General features: G+C 45.1%; 1 protein-coding gene across 5 annotated transcripts in view; it reads right to left on the reverse strand.

Moving 5' to 3' along the window:
• The window catches only part of ENTPD8 (ectonucleoside triphosphate diphosphohydrolase 8), a 185,284-nt gene that overhangs the window by 33,863 nt on the left and 129,937 nt on the right, over window positions 1–21,484 (reverse strand). For all 5 annotated transcript variants that reach the window (XR_003858122.1, XM_029611575.1, XM_029611576.1 and 2 more), the window contains 2 exons: window positions 13,472–13,622; window positions 7,152–7,311 (listed from right to left, as the gene is read on the reverse strand). Coding sequence is in view for 4 of the 5 variants with exons in the window: in XM_029611575.1 (XP_029467435.1) it covers window positions 7,152–7,311; window positions 13,472–13,622 (311 nt within the window). In the remaining variant the exon portion in view is untranslated. The remainder of the gene's footprint in view (window positions 1–7,151; window positions 7,312–13,471; window positions 13,623–21,484) is intronic.

Raw genomic sequence — 21,484 nt, forward strand, 5'->3', positions numbered from 1 at the left:
CACTCCTGATGGTGCCCTTCCGACAATTCCTTTAAATTTGAAATTTACAACCATACTCCCTGGAACCCAAAGGCTTTGGCTTCCCAGAAGCTGCCCAGCAGGGTCATGGTAAGACTGCCACCAGATCACTAATTGGCATCGTTTATGGTCATAACTACTACGGTATCTGATTGTTTTCAAAACTCTGACTTTCATTCTTAATTAAAACATTTTTGGCAAATGCTTTCACTTTAATTTGTCCTGCACTGGTCAAAGAATTTCTCCTCTAGCAGCACAATACAAATGCCCCCAGCCATCAATCTTAATCATGGCTCCAGATCCGAAAACCATCAAAATAGAACCAGAGTTCTATTCCTAGCAGAAGTATTCAGGTGACAGGCCTGCTTTTTCAAAGTAAAAGCTTCAGACCACCAGGACACTCAGTCAAGAACATCAAAGAGGTGCCAAAAGTCAGGGACTGGGACAAGTGGTAGCTCACCTCACAGCAGACTGCCAACTCAATGCCAAGATTCAAATATGAGTGTTTTAACTGCAGCATCTTTAATATACACTATTGCAGCTTTAATTACTGTGGCTGCTGGCACCAGACTTGCCCTCCAATGGATCCTCATTAAAGGATTTAAAGTGTTCTCATTCCAATTACAGGGCCTCAGCCAAGTCCTGTATTGTTTTTTGTCATTACTTCCCCTAGTTGGGAGTGGGTATTATACACACCTGCTGCCTTCCTTGGATTTCTCACACTCCCTCTCTGGAACTGAACCCTGATTCCCTGCTACCCAAGGTAGGCACAAAAAGTGCCAATGAAAGTTAATAGGGCAGACATCTGAATGTATCATTGCTGTCAAGGGGACATACAATCGGCCCAAGGTTATCTAGAGTCACCAAACAGCCAGGCAAACCCAGATTGATCTTGGTATGATAAATGCACACATCCCAGGATGTCAGCGCTGTTTGGTTACTCCATCTCTAGAATTATCAGAGATGGAGTAACCAAAGGAATCATAACTGATATAATGAGCCATTCGCAGCTTTACTGTACTGACTGAGTACTTACATGTGCAAGGCTTAATGTTTAAGACAAGCAAATACTACTGGCAGGATCAACCAGGTAGCTGTGCCTCAAACTAGGCCAGGTATGCTCCCCTCACTCTCCACTACAAAGTAGGGAGTGATTTGTTGTGTAGAGTGTGCTACTGCCCCAGGCAGGGGTCTACTCTCTGACCTGCAGTAGAAAGGAGGACCTCAGCACAGCTAAGAATCAAAGGGAAGCCACCCAACCTCCCATAATGCAAAGAGAAGGGTAGCCCCATACACAAAAGAGACAGGAGTCACAAGAACAAAAGGAAGGTACAATTGTCAGGAAACCATTGTCAAATCTTCTCCTTGGCTTGGCTAGCAGAAGGGTACAGCCCTGGATACTGGCTCATACTGCCTGACATCTATTTTCAGATCAGTCCCAGTTTGCTTTCAAAAGACCCATATTGCCAATAATATGCTGCCCCCCCCCCCCCCTGCTGGGTGGTCTTGAAAAGTAGACACTGTAATTCAGGGACACTCAAAGAAAGTTTTACACAGCTTCATGGAATTGCTGGTCAGGTAATAAAATCTAGTCTGGCCTTATTCAGACTTCCAGCCATACCTCCGGCCATTTGATTATAAGTTTTTCCAACGAGATTTCTCAAAACAGTTCTGAATAAGGTCTGGAAGAGTTAGGTCTCTCTGTCCACCTAATCTGACAGCTCTAGTCCCAAACAGTCACCTGTAGGGCTTCCCTGAGTGGACCGGGAGACTCCAGTTTTTCTGCCCCAGCAGGAGTAAGCTGTAGGGTATGCTTTTGGCCAGTTAACCTCTTGGCTGCTCTGGAAGTGGGGTGCACCTCTTTGGCAGGCCTTAAGTCTGGGTCTCAGTGGCGTTTGGTGTGGGACAGTCTTCACTCTCAGCCCACTAAGTCAGATGGCCCTGGCCTAGGCCTGGTGAATTCACTTTTCCTGCCATCCTGTGTCGTTTCATTTTTCAGTGGTGGTACCTTTACATAATGTCCTTACATTGGCAGGTGACAGCAATCAGCTTGAGTTACTTGGAGGGAGCAATTCAGGGACCAATACCTGGGGAGGCACAGCCACCCAATTAATCCAAGTTGGAGCTTTTGTTTTTTATATAAGAACATAAGAACATGCCATACTGGGTCAGACCAAGGGTCCATCAAGCCCAGCAGCCTGTCTCCAACAGTGGCCAATCCAGGCCATAAGAACCTGGCAAGTACCCAAACACTAAGTCTATTCCATGTAACCATTGCTAATGGCAGTGGCTATTCTCTAAGTGAACTTAATAGCAGGTAATGGTAACCACATCCTCTGGCAACAAATTCCAGAGTTTAATTGTGCATTGATGTGATGCTTCCACCGGTCTGTATCCTGCCGCTTGCGTCTGATCCCGGGATCCAATCCCTGCCTGAGCTTCCCTGGTCCCTTGGAAACTCAAAATAGCAATTTAGCCATATTTATCTTACAAGTCCTCAGGTGGGATTTGAACCCTCACCACCTGGCTAGAAGGCAGATGCCTTCCCCACTGAACCAGCAACTCACTTTCCAACCACTGGCTTCAGAAATCCTTCTCAAAGTCCATAGTTCAAAGTCCAGCCCCACTAGGCCTAACTGCCACCTCCCTCCGTACCTCTGGGAACTCAACACTTCCCCAGAGATACAGCCACCCACCGGCAGTTCTCCAGGCAAAGTATCCTTGTTGTATGTCCAAACAACAGAAGTCCCCACGCTCACCTTCCTTGTGATAGTGGTTGCAGTCCTTCACACCGTCGGGGATATCCAGTGTCCAAGTTTCCCAGAGCAGCCCGGTAGCCCATTCCTTCCTCCTCAGTCCCCGGCAGGAGACTGAGACTGCTCTACTAGGGAGTCCTTTTTATCATGGGGAAACTCCTCCTCCTCTGCCCACTGATTGGCTCTGGGGAGGTCCCACCCTTAATCCCCCACACCTGTGGTTCCTCTGTCCTTTTAACATCCGGGGGAAGGAACCAAGGGACATCTCTAGCCTGGTGTTGCTCTATTTTCCTTCCCCCCCTTTCCCTTGAATCTTTGGTTCCTAGCTTTCTTATTCCTATCTTAGTCTAGCACAGTGACCCCGTCACAGTTGAGTAAAAAAGAACTTTCTCCGATTAGTTTTAAATGTGCCCCATGCTAACTTCATGAAACCCAGGGCCGGCACGTCCATTAGGCAAACTTAGGCAGTTGCCTATGGCACCGACCTTTAGGGGTGCCAAAGAGCAGCCAAGTGGTGCCATGAGCAGAGCCGCTTGCAGCAAAGAGGAGTAGAGATTCTTCGGGCCGTGATCAGCAAAACAGCTCCATACATGAGTATGTGGGCTGCGTGCAAGCAACGTGAATTTTAAGAAGCTGGGAAGTACGCACGTCAAGAATAAGGAGGCAAAAAAGGGGCGTAGCATGGGACCAAGAATTACACACATAACCTCCAACTTTTGCCAGGCTCTACATGGCAATATGCAGCATGTTATCTGCATATTTTTACTACTGGTCCCAATGAGGCGCAAGTCTGGAGATTTTGGGCCAGAGGGATCCTAAACACTGGGGGGGGGGGGGGGGGGAGGGAAGGAAAGAGAGAGAGAGAGAGAGAGAAAGAGACTCTGTTAGAAAGACAATCTGACACTCTCTATATCTTCCACTCTAAGAGGGGCATCTTCAACTCAGGGTGAGGTTTTTTTTTTTTGGGGGGGGGGGCACGATATTACATTGGTTTGCCTAGGGTGCAAGGGTCTGTAGTGGGAGATATATAAAGTGTCAGATTCTCTCTCTTTCCCTCTCTCCACCCCATGGCCACTTGTGTGAGTATGAGCGGTAGGGATATTTTAAATGATACACGTGTACTAGCATGCATGATATAAAATTAAGCATATTTTTGCTCGCGTGCCAAATACGTGCGGTTATGGTTGCATGTGCACTCCTTTTAAAATTGACCTGTTAGGATTCCGTAAACAACAAAAGATAAAGGAAGGGTGGATAAAATTTCCTCCAAAGCAAAATCCAAAAAGAAGTAAAAGCATTTGCTCAAAAAGAGAAGATGAGTTATTCTTTTTTCCATCTGACCCAAACCTTATTGCTTAGAGTCCAAGGGTACTCCCTTCCAAATAAAATGAACAAAACCAGAAGCAGGAAAAACTCCATCCTGACTCCTCAAAGTTCAACTCAAAAATCCACACTACAAAATGGTGTCCCTGGTTCTTATAAAGCCAGGACATCACCATAACAGCAACCCATATGGGAATATTCCTGTGGAGTTCTCGACATAATCTTATACCTAAATTCTGCTGTTTTAGTCTGTAGGACAATCCAGAGGAGTTTAAAACATATGGGAATACAATTTCATAAATACAAATTACAAAACTTTGGCAAATTACAAGTTGAGCTCACAAAATGACTGCATTTCCCAAGAGACAGAAGTAGACAACATGGTTCAGTTCCCTTATTAAAGGAACAGTTTCTTTCCAACCTGGCATTTCACAATGAAAACAATAGTATTACCAAGAGAGTTTTGTAAACCAAATTTTCAGCTCTCTCACCTCCAAAGTCATAGCTGTATAGTTCAGTCCACTAGAAGTTCAAAGCTAAGTTATCAACCTTTCACTGTAGAACAAAGCTCTATATATGTAGCTGATGGCATCACGGTCTGGTTTTCCCAATGTTTTTTTATGTATTTAAAAAATGACATCTTTAGTAAGCCACAGCTTATTCTATCAAGGTGATGCAGTTTTTACTCCTGGGAGAATTCTGAGCAAAATAATTGAAAATTCTGCATACCAAAACTGAAAATTCTGCATACTTTATATTGATCAAAATAACACAACATACATGACAATCTTTAAGTAATTAATTTAAAATGTAATACAGACAATGTTATTACTTAAAATGCAGGGTTTTAGATATTTTGAGCAGAATTTCCCTAGAAGTACATTGTAAGAATGTCCCTTCCACTCTCTCTCCCTGCTCCCCTGGCCAGACTCCTTTCACTTTGCCTTCTCAGATCCCCCCCCCCAATTCCTCCACCCTCCACTATCTCTCCCCTTTCCTACTAGGCTCAAGCCCTTCCACTTTATCTCCACTCTCAGAGTTTGACCCCTCCTCTCAGTACTGCCCCTCACACAGACTCCCTCTGACTCTCTCAGGCTCCCTCTCTCTCTCTCACACACACACACAACCACCTCACACAGACTTCCTTTCGCTCTCTGTCTCACACACCCCTGCACATTGACTCCCCCTCTCTCTCTCACATACACATCCTTTCACATAAACATCTCTTACAAACAAGCACCCTCAGTCCCTTACATACACACACTCCCTTTTTCATGCATACCAGCTTCCGATCTCTCACACATATATACATTTCTTCACAATCTCCTCACAAAGACACCCTCTCTCTGGCACACGCACACACATGCTCATTCATGCTCTCTCACACACACACACATTCACCCCTATACACAGGCTCGCAGTCCTACACACACTCACACACTTCTACATACAGCCTTGCAGTCTCTCACACAAAACAACATCTACACACTAGTGGTGTGCATTCGTTTGCAACGAAATAGGTAATAAAGACGATATTTCCTTTTTCGTTGCATTTCGGGCAGTGAACAAAATGAAAGGAAAACCCACAAAATGTCTTGTGGTTTTCCTATCGTTTTTTTCTTTTTTTTTGGGGGGGGGGGGGGGGGGAGAAAGGGCACATTTATTTAAAAAAAAACAAAAACCCAAACCCACTCCAACCCTTCAAGTTTAATTAACTACAACCCCCCCACCTTCCCGATCTCCCAAAACTTGCCAAAAGTCCCTGGTGGTCCAGCAGGGGTCCCAGGAGCAATCTTCTACTCTTGGGCCGTCGGCTGCCAGTAATCAAAATGGCGCTGGTGGCCCTTTGACCTTACCATGTGACAGGGGCTATCGGTGCCATTGGCCGGCCTCTGTCACATGGTAGGAGCAATGAACGGCTGGCGTCATCTTAAAAATGGCGCGGGCCATCCATTGCACCTACCATGTGACAGGCGCCAACCAATGCCACCAGTAGCCCCTGTTTCATGGTATGGGCAAAGGGCCACGGCGCCATTTTGATTACTGGCAGCAGACGGCCCGAGAGTGGGAGATTGCTCCTGGGACCCCCGCTGGACCACCAGGGACTTTTGGCAAGTCTTGGGGGGGGGGGGGGGGTCGAGAGGGTTAGAGGGTTGTAGTTAATTAAATCTGAAGGGTTGGGGTGGGATTTTTTTTGTTTTCCCGAAATTTGACGAAAAAAGTTTTACGATCTAGGGAGTGGACCAAAATGGCCCACCCCGGACCCGAAAACATGAAAAAATGAAAAAAAAATGTATGCACACCCCTACTATACACCGACTCACTCTCACTGGGTCCTGCTCCACTCGCGGCACACCGGGACTTGTACCTCCATCTTTGCTACGAGTGAGATGGGCTCCACTCGTGGAACACCAGGACCTGCACCATCTTTGCTACGAGCGGGATGAGCTCCATTTGCGGCACACCGGGTCTTCTCTCTCTTTGCCATGACATGGCAGCTGGGGCCTTCTTCCTCTTTGCTGCAATGCAACATGCCAGAGCCTTCTCCCTCTTCCCGTGACACAGCATGCCAGGGCCTGCTCCTTCGCCAAGACATGGCTCGCCAGGGCCTGCTCCTTTGCTGCGAGTGGGATGGGCTCCGTTCACGCTATGCTGGGGTCTGCTCCATCTTTGCCAGCAGGATGGGGTCCGCTTGCGGCATGCTGGGGCCTGATCCAAATTCAGTGCAGCAACTGGAATTTCTGAGCAGAAAATGGAAATTCTGCGCAGGAGAGGAATTCTGCGCATATTCTGTGCTCCGCAGTAGCGCAGAATTCCCCCAGGATTAAATTTTCATAACTTTTTTTCAAAATTAAAATAGGATTTTAAGATGACTCAGTTAAACATTATTCATGCTTTTGATTAAGGCCAGTTGAATAATTGGTGAGTCACCATGATGTTTCCCAGTTAAACTCATGTTATCAAGATTCTTTTTGGTACTTCCAAATCATCACGAATGGCAGCATTTAGCAAGTTAGACTCATTCTTCTACTGCTATCTGGCCATACTACTGACCTCAATGAGGGTGTTAAGGAGATAGTTCACTGTAACCCAACCCAGGGATCCTTCCTCATTCCCAGAAAGGATGCGTGCTCCACGGAAATCCACAGGGTACTGCTTGATAGTCTTGGAGACCTCTTCAAAGACCAGATTTGCTTTTGTCTTATTCTGGTGACTAAAGGAAGAGAAGATTCCATCAGGATCTTGAGTTTTAATAGGTGATCTGTATATAGCATAGTATTTAGTTCAAGAGGGCGATTTTCAAAAGCTATTCGTCCATGTAAAGGGCTGTTTACCTGGTAAGCGGGCTTTCTGAAAAGTGACCATCCTATTCGCGGGTAAAAGTTCAGGCATACAGCAGAAGTGTTTCCAACAGTGGAGTTAGGTTGGGAAATGAAACGACATACCTAGTTTTACATTTACAAAACTAGATACACTGGGCCAGATTTTAAAAGGTACGCACGGGTGTGCACGCAACCCGGCGCACACAAATGTTCGCCCGATTTTATAACATGTGCGCACAGGCGCGTGCATGTTATAAAATCCAAGGTCGGCCGCGCAAGGGGGTGCACAATTGTGCAACTTGCGCGCGCCAAGCCGCGCAGCCTTCCTCCATTCCCTCCACCCCTCCAACCTTACCCTCCCTTCCCCTACCTAACCCGCCTCCTTACCTTTATCCTATAAATTGTTCCTGCCTCTGGGCAGGTGTAGGTTGCGCTCGCCGGCCGATGGCCGGCCTGCGATCCCAGGCACAGCAGCAAATGGCCGCTGTGCCTGGAGGCTCCGGCCCCACCCTGCCCCTGGACCACCCCACCCCCACCCCTTTTTTCAAGCCCCGGGGCATACGCGCGTCCTGGGGCTTGCGCGTGTCGTCGAACCTATGCAAAATAGGCTTGGTGCGCGCAGGAGGGGTTTTAAAGGGTTACGCGCGTATATTATGCGCGAAAGCCTTTTAAAATCCATCCCACTGTGTTCAAAGAAAAAAGTATCCACAGAAAAAAGGTGTTGCAAATCTCTGCAAGTACTTTTTCCCTAGGCAATTTTAAAGGGAAAGGTCACACATACTTTTCCTTTAAGAACAGGTGTAAAGCCCAAAGATAAAAGTACCCTTTGAAGGATGTTTTCAAAACTGTCTGTTTTGATAGAAGGTCTGAGTGTGTGTTTTGGGGTGGGGTGGGGGGGGGGGGGGAATGAATAAGTGCTGGAAGTGAAGAACGCCCTTGGAACTTTTGTACTCCATGTGTACATCTTTTCAATCTTGTCCCACTGGATTCTATATATAGGCAGACTGTACACAAATCCAAAATATACATCATATCCATCAAAATGGAAAGTTCATAGGTTATCAAGGTCACTGGAAAATAGGCTCTTTTTTAGGTGGGAAAAATAACTATCCCACTCTGAATAATTACCAGACTCAGATTTCACACACAGATTAATACTAACAGTGTCTTAGTAGTCTTGAGGTCCATATTCAGTAAGCTGGCAAGCGGACAAGTTACCCAGCCAATTTAGCCAGATAAATGTCCCAGTGAATATACTTGCCTAAAGCTATCCGGCTACATATAGTTGCAAACTGGCTATGTTTAAATATAACTGGTTATCCGGCCTTGTGTGGCCTAATAACTTTTCACTTTACCGGAGATCTTCAAAAGTTATCTGGTTAACTGACAGTGGGTATTTTTTAAAGGTAAGTGCGGGTCTGCAGCCTGATCTCCTGACCCCCCCCCCCTCCAACTAAATGCAAATGCAACATAAATGGCGCTGACATGCCAAGATGACCCTCGCCTCCTGAAACCATTCTGGTGTGGATAAAAACTATTTTTTATTTTGCTTAATCTGGCTTCCTCCTGCCCCCTTTACCCCCCTCTACTAACCTCCACGTCTTTGTAAGCTAGACCACGGATCTGTGGACATCCAGCTGGGAATGAGGCATTTTAACTGCTTCCAGCGCTTCCTGCATTGCTCTTCCAATGCAAGAAAATACCTCATTCCCAGTCAAGGTTTTACAGACCTGAGGGAGAGGGGTATGGGGGTCTAAGGCAGGGGTCTGGCTAACAAAGACATGGAGGGGGGCAGGAGACAGCCAGATTAAGACACAAAAAATACCAGGCAAGGAGTGGGGTGTTTGACTTGTGGGAGGGTTTCAGCCTGGCAGAGCCTTTTATTTAATATTTGGGGGGGGGGGGGGGGGGGGAGAAATCAGACCATAGGCCCATACTTAATTTTTGTTTTTTTATTAAATAACAGTGCCTCTTAACCAGATATCTTTTTTAGTGGCAAGTTATCCAGTCACACAAGGCCACACATGCAGGTCAAAAATTGTTAGAACCAGTAATCTGACCAGCAGGATATAGATATAGGATAGATCAACCAGTGGTACTATAATATTTATTATAACCCTGGTATATAAACAAAGCCCATAATTAGAACCTATGGTAAGCCAGCTCCACTCAGAAACATCTTTCCAGACCTAACTTCCTAACGGAATAGGAGTTATCTTTCACTCAAGCCAGCTGTTACAGCTATGGCTGCTGTGCAACCGCCTCACCACCAGGGGTCCCTCTAGAGCTGGATCTCCTGACAGGCCCAGTCCATCTCCCTTCTCCTCTCTATGTTCTGGGCTGTCCCTTATAACCCTGCCTGACAGTTCCCTCAGTGCTTCGGCATCGAGCTCGCCTGGGCGCCCTGCTCTAGCCTTCCTTGCTTGCTGTGCATTTGGTCCCTGGACCTTGCCTTGCCTTGCCTTGCGCGGCCTTCGGGCCTTATTCCTTGCCTTGCCTTGCGCGGCCTTCGGGCCTTATTCCTTGCCTTGCGCGGCCTTCGGGCCTTATTCCTTGCTTTGCCTTGCCTTGCCTAGCGCGGCCTTCGGGCCTTATTCCTTGCCTTGCCTTGCGCGGCCTTCGGGCCTTATTCCTTGCCTTGCCTTGTGTGGCCTACGGGCCTTCTGTGTGTGTGTGGCCTACGGGCCTTCTGACCTGCCTTGCCCTGCTTACGGTGTGTGGCCTACGGGCCTTCTGTGTGTGTGTGTGTGGCCTACGGGCCTTCTCTGCCTTGCCCTGCTTACGGTGTGTGGCCTATGGGCCTTCTGTGTGTGTGTGGCCTACGGGCCTTCTGACCTGCCTTGCCCTGCTTACGGTGTGTGGCCTACGGGCCTTCTGTGTGTGTGTGGCCTACGGGCCTTCTCTGCCTTGCCTTGCTTACGGTGTGTGGCCTACGGGCCTTCTGTGTGTGTGTGTGGCCTACGGGCCTTCTGACCTGCCTTGCCCTGACCCAGCCTGAACCCAGACACTGCTACTTGCCGCCTGCCCTGACCCAGCCTGAACCCAGACACTGCTACTTGCCACCTGCCCTGACCCAGCCTAGACCCAGACACTGCTACTTGCCGCCTGCCCTGACCCAGCCTGGACCCAGACACTGCTACTTGCTGCCTGCCCTGACCCAGCCTGGAACCAGACACTGTTTCTAGCCATTCCTGTCTCTCTCCACCTGGAGCCACCCTGCTGGGTGGTGTTCACGACTCCTGACTGGAGCCCAAGCGTAACACCAGCTGATTCCCACTTTGGCCAGAAGCGAAGGAAACAGGAATGTCGGTGTCCGGTCAGTTGTTGGTTGCCGTTGATGCTGCTGCTTTATTTTCTGATGCTACTGTCATTTTCAGACATACATTATTAGAGCTCTCTGGTTCACAGTCTGAACTGTGTCCAAGGCCGGAATATTTTCTCTTATCTTTCCAATTAGCAGTAGAGATTCTTTGATCCATGTATGATGGGAAGCAGGGTTGTGAGCTCTTCGTGCTGCGGCGTAGTTGACACAGCCTCATAGGTAAACTTACCAGATTGCACTGGCAGCTTGTGGAACACACCCTGTAGCGGGACATTAGGGAGCTTCACCTATACCAGCTGCTTTTCCTGCAGGTTGAGCCCTTGGGGTTCTGGCGGTTGGCAGGACTTAGATGGGTCCTTAGGGCGGTGAAGAGAGTCAGAGTCCAGAGGCACACTAGGGTCAATACAGGCAGCAGACTAATGGAGTTGGAGACAGGCCAAGGTCGGGGCAAGGAATCAGGAACACTGGAATGCTGTGGAAACACACACTGCTGCTAGGCAGGAGACCCGTTGCTGAGACAATGGGCCTCTCTTAAGCAGGGAAGCTCTGCTGACATGACTGGGCGCCATGATGCCTTTCCCGCCAAAGGCCCTTTAAATATAGACACATACCACACATGCGCACCTAAGGGAAAGGCCCAGAGGAGATAGAAGATGGCGGTGTCCAGCCACAGCATCAATGCTCGAGCTGCGCGATGCAGCCAGTCACAGGAGGCAGTGTCCTGGCCACGGAGGAGCTGATGCTGCGTTGGGGGTGAGTGAGGTGGCTCACGGGGCCATCCTGCGAGCTGCTGACTGTGACACCATGCTTTGCTGTTTTCTTTCAGTAGTTATCTTCTCCAGAAGACAAGGGAGAGAGATATTTGCAGGGAGACCATCTCTCTTTCTTGAATTATACACTGTCTTTAAGTTAAACATGTAGCTTGTTAGCATGTTGGAGGAAATATCTTTTTGCAGGTGGTTATTAGAGCTCCATATTCCATGCCAAATGACCTTGAAGCTGCTAGATATAATTCTCCTCTTCTGGTAACTGTGTTCATCACATTATCCAGAAGTCTTTTCTGCATACTTGCTCAAAGCAGGGAATAGGCCAACAGTCCTTAACCTGGCTAACATAAGCCTCTCTAACCAGGCCTCTTGCTAATGCTCATGTCCACCCTAGCTCTGAGTTAACCCTACCAAAATTATTAAGCTAATTTAGGGGGAGATTAATCATGCTGCATTAGGGTTATAACACGTGTTAAACAGAGTATATTGCACGATATAGCCCTATCACAGCAATATTGCGTTTTATTTGCGATATCGCACATAAATTTGGCCTGAAACCTGCCTTTATTTCAATGAGCTGTTTTTCATGGCATTTGCATGCATGAATTTTGCAAATCCATGCAAAGTAGCTCATGCATAGGAAATCCTATGTAAATAAAATAACGTGGCTGACTTAGAAATTAGTCAGCCATGTTATTTTAGCTACACCTTTCCTAAAAACATTAATATACCATGGAAACATTGAGACCCTAATGTGGGTCCCAATGCTCCCAAGGTAGATTTAAAGGGCCCAATGAGTTAACAAAAACTTGCCGCCAAAAGTAATACAAAATAACTCAGGGTCGCCCCGGGCTGGGGGGTCTCCCTTAAGCCCCCTCCCAACCCTGGCACCACCAATCAAGGTAGCCCCATCACCAAAATTCAAAAAATAGAAGTGCCATTTAGCATGACAATGCCATGTCTACAAACCCCATCCACACTGAATAAATAGTGGGTCAAGAATTTCCACCCCCATATCCCTTTGCATTGTCACAGGAACAAAGATGGGCTCCCAGGACCCCCTTCCCCCAAGACCAAAAAACCCTGTTTGATAGAAGATCCCCACCCCATTACCTCAAATAAAGACATTTTCCAAAATAGCGTCAACTAGGCCTTGCCCCTGTCACATGACTGAGGCAAGGTCCAGGCACTATCAACCCAAAAAACAGGTTTTGAAAACTTGGAGGTTGGGAGGAAGGGGGTATGGGGGAGCATCTTTGTTCCTATATTTATTTTATGTGGATGGGGTTGAGGGGGAGTGGTTGTCGTCGTGTGAACTGACACTTCTATTTCTTTGTACTTTTGATGATGGGGCATCTTATCTGGTGGCCCCAAGGTGGGAAGAGGTGGGGGGGAGGGCAAGGAAGACCCTGGGCACCTTGTTTTACTTTTGGCGACAAATGTTTTTGGCCTAGCAGGGCCCTTTAAGGCAATGGTGGCCCGGTGCATTAGGGGCTGCCTTAGCCATGTTGCTTTGTTTCACAGATCTTTATCACAAGGCAAAGCAACACAGCAATACAGCTGTGATATTTTTCGGGGGAGGAGAAAAATATTGCAGGTATCCCCCCCCCCCACCGTGATATTGGGGCCCCTCCCATGATTAAAAAAAATCACGGCTGAGTAAATCCAGGTTTAGAGCTGGATACAACTGAAAATCAGCTAAGATGGCTGGATAAACTCAGGGTCACCCCGGAACATGTCTTTTTTATCCAGCCAGATTTGGGCCGGATAATAACTTATCTGGCTAAAATCTAGCTGGATGAGACCCTGATATTCAAAAAGTTGCTGTTTAGCTGGATAACTTGTGAGTTATCCGGCTAAACATCTTTGAATATTGCCCCCTCCCCCCCCGTGTTTAAAACACTCAGAATAATACCAGAGTAGCTGAGGCACCTTATGTGTTACAGAATAATATTAGAGTACCTGAGGAGCCTCATGCCTGCAGTAGCCCCAAGAAGGGTGGGTGTTTCTTTCTGTTGCTTGGCGGGGATGATGGTCATGGCCTCGTCCAGGCAGGTCTTCAAACTTTCCCCAGCCTGAGGTGGGTTATCAGCATAGGAAGAGATCCCTGGTCCTGAAAAGAGAGGAGCAGTTGTAAAATTAATACTACAAACGTAGTAGCAAGATAAGATATATCCCTACAGTCAAGAGACACTCTTGCAAATCCCATGTACCTACATTCTATAACACACACCCAGCTCCACTACTTCACCTTCCAGTAAGCTTGGGTGGCCATGCATTTTGCAATGTAATCTATGATTAATGAAAATTTCCCCTGACTCAGGTCTTTGGAGAACTGAGTACACCAACTTCTGGGTTTTCTCAGGCAGGTGCAGCTGAAGTCACTAAGGAGTCAATGCAATATTTATGTGCAGAAAGCAGGTGCTGAACAGTCAGCGCCCGCTTTCCTAATATGCCCCCAGGCGCCCCTCCCGGGGGCGCCATGCAATATTTACGGTAAATTAGGGGTCGCATTATCAAGAAGGCGCTAGGGTCGTTTGCGTGCCACTGGCACCTCCTTTATAACAGGAGCCTGAGAGCATCATCCGTTTCCTGCACCCGACTGCCAGCGCTTTTTTTTTCACTTTTTTTAGTTCATTTATTAAAGATTTTTTCTCCTACTTAATATTGCAACAATATTAAGTAGGAGGCAGTACAGAAAAGCAGTTTTTTCTGCTTTTCTGTACTGCCTCCTACTGTTTAAGGAACACTCAGCAATTAATGCCTGCTCAGGCAGGCATTAATTTCTGATCACAAAAATGTGCGTCCTAGACGCACATTTTTTTCTTGCATTGAGAGTGAATAGCTAATAGGCTCATTCACGTGCATTTGCATGTGATGAGCGTTATTAGTTTCACTCCGCATTGGGTGCGCGTTGTAGAGGCGCCTATACAACCTGCGTCCAACTGCTCGGCTGAGCGCACTGTATTGCATTAGCCCCTAAGTGGGAAATATTCAGTAGCCCTATGGTTGAAAGATACACATGCACCTAGTTGTCTAAATCCAATTCCCCCCTTTTTTCCTTGGTAACATTCCCTCCAGAAACCAGTAGATATGTACCCTAGTTCCAGTCACTAGGAGTCACCAATGAACAATATTGATTTACCTTTGTATGTTTTTATGTTCTGATTTTTATTGTTTATGTTCAGTCGTAATCCACTTAGAACAGCAAATAGCTAAATAAGGTGGAATAAAACCCAAGTCTTCCACACAACATTTGTTGCTGAGCTACCAGGGCAGCCCAGACTTGTATTTCTAAATATTCCTTATCCTAATAAAATGTATCTTAAAATCTGAGCGGTGTGTGCTGGCCCGAGACATGTGCATATCTCCTGGCTTTGACGCACGTAGGGCTTTTAAAATTCACCTTTTAGCTTCAGTTGATGTCAGCTTCAAACAAGTATCTTGGGTGCAGGCAGGAGTACCAAGTATTGCAAAACCATTTCTTTATATTTTCAGCTCTGGTTTATTGTAAAGCATCATGCATGAACAGCACAGTTACTGCCCTTCCTCTTAGGGAGTTTCTTGCTGCCTGTTACCCATGATCTCCTTTGATCACTTTAGCGATTGGTGCAAAATATCAGACAAGTATAAAAAATTATTTTGGTAATTGCACATGTAAGAAGCAGTTGCAGCTGATACAAGGACACAAACTAGAGATTTAAAGGAGGTTTACCACACTTTTGAATAACAAGTTTTACTGTAAGAGAATGCTATAATCACCTACCATAGTAAGCTATGATCTTGGAAACAGTTTCTGTATGAAAACAAAAAGCTCTTATTTATGCAATGAATTCTAAGTGGTACATTTAGAGCAAATAGGAGACAATATGTTTTACTCAATGCATAATTAAGCTCTGGAATTTGTTGCCAGAGGATGTGGTGAAAGCTGTTAGTATACTCAGTTTAAAAAAGGCTTGGACAAGTTTTTGGAGGAAAAGTCCATAAATTATTATTAAGGTGGGCTTGGGGAAATCCATTGCTTATCTTATAAATTTGAAAGGTAGAAAATCTGTGCATTGTTAATTGCTGCCTATCAACCATAGGGTTGGCTAGCCTTTACCATAGAATGGAAAGAGTAACATTCCAGCAATAGGAGATTCAAAGGGGGGGGGGGGGTGATTGATGGGAGGGTCCATCACCTAACGGGTCTCTGTGTAAAATCTTTATAGATGTTTCCATAAGATAGAAGGAGTCGACACTGTGGAACAGGGAAGAGAGGCAGTAAGAGTGCTGGCAGCTCTCTGGAGAGCTTTCTCTAGCTTCTTGGTTTTTTTTTCCAGTGGGAAGGCCATTTGTCTAATTATAGAAATGACTGAGCCTGTTTCCCATATCTCCTAACATTTTTGTGGGAGTCAGAAAGCTTTCTCCTGTTTTTTTCTATCATGGGAGAAAAGCTTCACCCGTTGCAAAAACTTTTGCGTCAATGGATCAATAGTGAAGTGTTGGAAAGCGCAGTTGGGAGCTATATTTTAGTTTTGTGCAAGAGAAGCTGGTGTGGATCTTGGAGGGCATCTGCCTCAAGGAAAAGAGAGTAGAGCCTTTATTGAAGGACTGCAGCACTTACAGGTACCCAAGGGATTCGCTATTGGGACAAAAGAGCCAGCAGTTCATCTGAGAAGATCTTGGAGGCAAGGGAGGCAAAATGGGACCCCTGAAACTTATTTCACTACTCTGTAGCTTTGTATTTTCTTGCTGGACTGCAAACTAACTTTTGGGGAGAACCCAAAAAGTCTATATTGGATTTTTATGTTTTCTGCTACTTTATTAATTTATAAGTATGAGTTGTGGTGGTGTCAGTTCTCCATCCTGGGCCCCCCTCCCCTTTGTGACCTTCCACTGTTCTTCAGCTGCTCTGACTGCTACTGCTGAAGCTGGACCATCCTGATCCTGCCCCCTACTGACCTCATCTGTGCTCGCTCACAGCCAGCTCTTTATGAAACTGCACGGAGGCACTGCTTGGCATAGTGTTGGGAGGACCTCCTACAGGGGTGCATTGTGGTGGTGTCTGATCTCTATCCTGGGCCCCTTCCCCTCCTGTGACGATCTGCTGTTCCTCCACTCTTCTAACTGCTGCCACCAAGGCTGGACCACCCTGATCCCACCCCCTACCTCTCACTGACCTCATCTGCACTTGCTGATGACTGGCATTTTAAAGAGCAACACAGTAGATTGGTGAGTGCCAAAGGGTCATGACTTTTTGTGTAAGCACCCATCATGCCACCTGTTCATACAACAAGGGCCCACCCAGAGCAAGACAACAAGAAAAGTAGCTGTCACAGGGGGTGAGAAAAGGTGCGTAGACTACTTCAACATCTCCCCCACCACCACAAACCTCACCATCCCTACACTACATCAGTAACATCTCTTATAGTACCATGCTAAGACCTACCAGCCTCACCCTTTAAACAACATCAATGGAGAGAGAACTTCCAGCATGGATTCCAGCTTAGAAGCCATGCTTTGGAGGAGCTCTACCGCAGCCCTCAAAAATCAGCTGTTTTTGTGAATCGAAAGCACATAGTGCCACTATCTTAGCTGCTTTTCTCCTATATTGTGTTTGATCTTCTTTGATTTTTTTGTTTGCTTGTGGAAGACAGAAGATTCTTTAGACATTTTTGGAGACATGTCGAAGAAGACCCCAAGGCTTCTGCAAGACAGGAACAAAATCGCTGATACAAAAATGTCAGCTGTTATTAGAACCTCAGTCCATGGCTTAAAAGAAGAACCAATAAAGTAAACTTCCAAGGGCGTTTCGGCAGCAATTGATGACAGACTAAGCAAACTGCAATCCTCCCTCAATAAAATTTTTGGAAAAGCTTTGAGTGCCATGTGAATAACATTGCAGACTTGGATACTAGACTGCTTGCTCAAGAAATGGCAAAGGATTAGCATGCGAATCAAATAGAAGCCCTTCAGAAAGAAAAAGCTTAGCCCTAATATAGAGAACTGAAGACCAAGAGAATCGTGGGAGAAGGAATAACATCCAGATAATAGGACTCCCAGAATTTGTAAAAGATGATGAACTGTTGCAACTCATGCAAGTATGGCTTCTGGAATACCTTGATATTTCACTAGAAACAGATTCTATTTTGGTAGAAAGGACACATAGGATTGGGGTGAGGAAAGAGGATGCACCCTGGCCTAGGTCTATGATTGCTAGAATCTTAAATTATGCTAAGTCAAAGACCTGGTATGCATATAGGAAATAAAGGGACTGTAGAATATGAAGGGCACAAGCTGTTGATTGTCAATGATTACTCAGCTAAATTTACAGAAAGCCGTAAGTTTCTTATTTATTTATTTTATTTGTAAGCTTTTATATATCGAAGTTTAGCAAAAGGCCCTCACTCCGGTTTACAAGTATAACAACATATTACAGGTGTAACCAATTGGTATAACATCAGATACAACTAGAACATAAGAACATGCCATACTGGGTCAGAACAAGGGTCCATCAAGCCCAGCATCCTGTTTCCAACAGTGGCCAATCCAGGCCATAAGAACCTGGCAAGTACCCAAAACGAAGTCTATCCCATGCTACTGTTGCTAGTAATAGCAGTGGCTATTTTCCAAGTCAACTTAATTAATAGCAGGTAATGGACTTCTCCTCCAAGAACTTATCCAATCCTTTTTTAAACACAGCTATACTAACTGCACTAACCACATCCTCTGGCAACAAATTCCAGAGTTTAATTGTGCGTTGAGTAAAAAAGAACTTTCTCCGATTAGTTTTAAATGTGCCAGATGCTAACTTCGTGGAGTGCCCCCCTAGTCTTTCTATTATCCGAAAGAGTAAATAACCGATTCACATCTACCTGTTCTAGACCTCTCATGATTTTAAACACCCCTATCATATCCCCCCTCAGCCGTCTCTTCTCCAAACTGAAAAGTCCTAACCTCATAGAGGAGCTGTTCCATTCCCCTTATTTTGGTAGCCCTTCTCTGTACCTTCTCCATCGCAATTATATCTTTTTTGAGATGCGGCGACCAGAATTGTACCACACAGTATTCAAGGTGCGGTCTCACCATGGAGCGATACAGAGGCATTATGACATTTTCCGTTTTATTTACCATTCCCTTTCTAATAATTCCCAACATTCTGTTTGCTTTTTTGACTGCCGCAGCACACTGAACCGATTTCAATGTGTTATCCACTATGACGCCTAGATCTCTTTCTTGGGTTGTAGCACCTAATATGGAACCCAACATTGTGTAATTATAGCATGGGTTATTTTTCCCTATATGCATCACCTTGCACTTATCCACATTAAATTTCATCTGCCATTTTGATGCCCAATTTTCCAGTCTCACAAGGTCTTCCTGCAATTTATCACAATCTGCTTGTGATTTAACTACTCTGAACGATTTTGTATCATCTGCAAATTTGATTATCTCACTCGTCGTATTTCTTTCCAGATCATTTATAAATATATTGAAAAGTAAGGGTCCCAATACAGATCCCTGAGGCACTCCACTGCCCACTCCCTTCCACTGAGAGCTAGGTTATAGCATCAGATACAAATAGGTTATATATAACCGCTTATATAGCAAACAGATTAGGTATAGCATCAGTTACAAAAGATTTACTACCGCAAACATAACTGTGGGAGGTGACATGGGTTTTCCTTCCGGAGAAACATTATGGAAACATTACTGTGAACATATGTTTATAGGGGTAGAAATGAGGAAAGGTAGGAGACTGTGGAGTGTGCTAAAGCTAGAGACAGGATGAATGTCTAGTTGTATATGTTAATGCAGTCAGGTTTGTCATGGTGTTTATGTCATCCGTTGCTAGTGGATTCTATGCTGGGTAATTTCTCGTGATTTTATAGAATATAATAGTGTGAATATAATAGTGTGAAATCGATCTTACTGCACTATGCTCTGAATTACACAGAAAAGGTTATGCCTTATGGTTTCTAGTAAAACAGAGGATCACCTATGAATTAAAAACTTTCTTCCTACAATTGAAGGAGCACATTGATTCCTGTATGGCAAAGCTTCGTACTTGATTGGTTTGCTAACATCTTGTCTATGACTTTTTCTTTGTGAGTTTCGTTTTCGAACACATCTTTTCTTATGGGGTAAACCCTTTTATTGGATGTTGGCTATCAATTTACTTTATGGTTTTTTTCTCTCTTCAAAATGGATGTTTTATTTGTGGCATTTACAGTAATTTTAACTGCTTCAGAGGTAAAAGGGCGCCATCTAGGTAATAAACTAAGAAGTGAATTGACTGCGTCGCTTTGAATAGAGGAAACTTGAATAGAGTTTTCATCTCCCTGAATATTTGGTTTCTGATCCGTTACTGCATCTGGTCAATAGTTGTTTGCTGAAAGGTTTCTTTTCTACAGAAGCCAATCAAGCATTAATAACTGTATTCCCTATGCCTGGTAAAGATCTTCTATATCCAGAATTGTTTCAGGTCTATTTTGCAGATCAATACATATATTGAAATATTGGCTTCCATATTAGCTCAATGAATGAGCCTGGTCCTTCCCACTTTAGCGGTGTCAGACCAAACTGGATTTGTGAAGGGGTGGCATAGAGTGACTAATATTCGTAAACTATTAGAGGCACTTTGGTCTGGTTACCTGAGGAATTCACTGGGAATAGTTGTCAGCTTGAGTGCAGAAAAAATATTCAGCTGGGATCAATGGAATTATATGTTTTGTGTTTTGAAACAATACAGTATCCTAGATGTCTTTCTTAATTGGGTACATCTTCTGTACCATAATCCTGTAGAGAGTGTTATGTTTGTAAGAGGTTGTGTGGAGGGGTGGGTTTGCTGGATATGTATAGGATTTCAGTTTTAGTGTGATTGAGAGTAAGGGATAGTTGTGATAGTAGGTGCTTTATTGAGGATGGGTGTGTGTTCGATGGAGTCTTTGATTGGGAGTAAGATTTGTACATCATCGGCATATACGTAATGTAACAGTCCTGTTTTGTTGAGGAGTTTGCATAGTGGGGTCATGTAGATGTTGGATAATATGGAGGACAGGGAAGAGCCTTGTGGAACTCTGTGGGAGAGGGGGATTTGCTTGGATTCAGTGTCATTGAATTTGACCTTGTATAACCTGTTGGATAGATTGGATTTAAACCAGTTGAGCGTTGTGTCTTGAAGTCCAATTTCCTTTAGTCTGTGTATTAACATTTTGTGACTGACGGTATCAAATGCGGCTGATATGTCAAGGAGGGTGAGTAAGTAGGAGGTATTACAGTCGAGTTCTTTGAGGACTGTCTGAGAGGGAGAGTAGTAGTGTTTAAATACTGAGAGAAATTCTGAAGCCGTGTTGCGCGGGGAAGAGAATATTGTGAGAGTCCAAGTGTTCGATTAGTTGACGGTTTACAATTTTTTCGAGGATCTTGGCTATGAAGTGTAGGTTCGATATTGGTCTAAAGTTAGCTAGATAAGTTTCATCGAGATGAGGTTTTTTTGAGTATAGGTTTGATGATGGCGCATTTTAGGTTTTCGGGGAAGATGCCTTGGTCGAGTGAAAGGTTAATTATGGTTGTTATTGGTTTGGCTATGTGGTTTGGTATTTGTTTAAGGAATGTTATAGGAATTGGGTCAATTGGATGAGCTGCAGGATTCACTCAGAACAGCCAATCAGACAAATACCAGTGACCACCTGGCCCAATTCTTCAATAACAAAATACTAAATCTAATAGCAAAAACCCTAACCCAAACATCGAGACTACAACAGATCCACACACAGATAACATTAAAGACTACCATATAGTCTACCACTTCTTTGTCAACAATATCCAGCTACTGATCCCACCCAATGAAAATCAAGACACAGCCATCACTAACCTCAATGGTTTCCTTAATAAAGTAGTGTGCTATCTAAGGCAAAAGAAACAGAGTCTAAACCCCCAAAAAACAGAGATACTATGTATCGGGTAGCAAGAACCCAGCCAGCCCAACCA

The sequence above is a fragment of the Rhinatrema bivittatum genome, chromosome 8, assembly GCF_901001135.1.
Source record: "Rhinatrema bivittatum chromosome 8, aRhiBiv1.1, whole genome shotgun sequence".
Lineage (NCBI taxonomy): Eukaryota > Metazoa > Chordata > Amphibia > Gymnophiona > Rhinatrematidae > Rhinatrema > Rhinatrema bivittatum.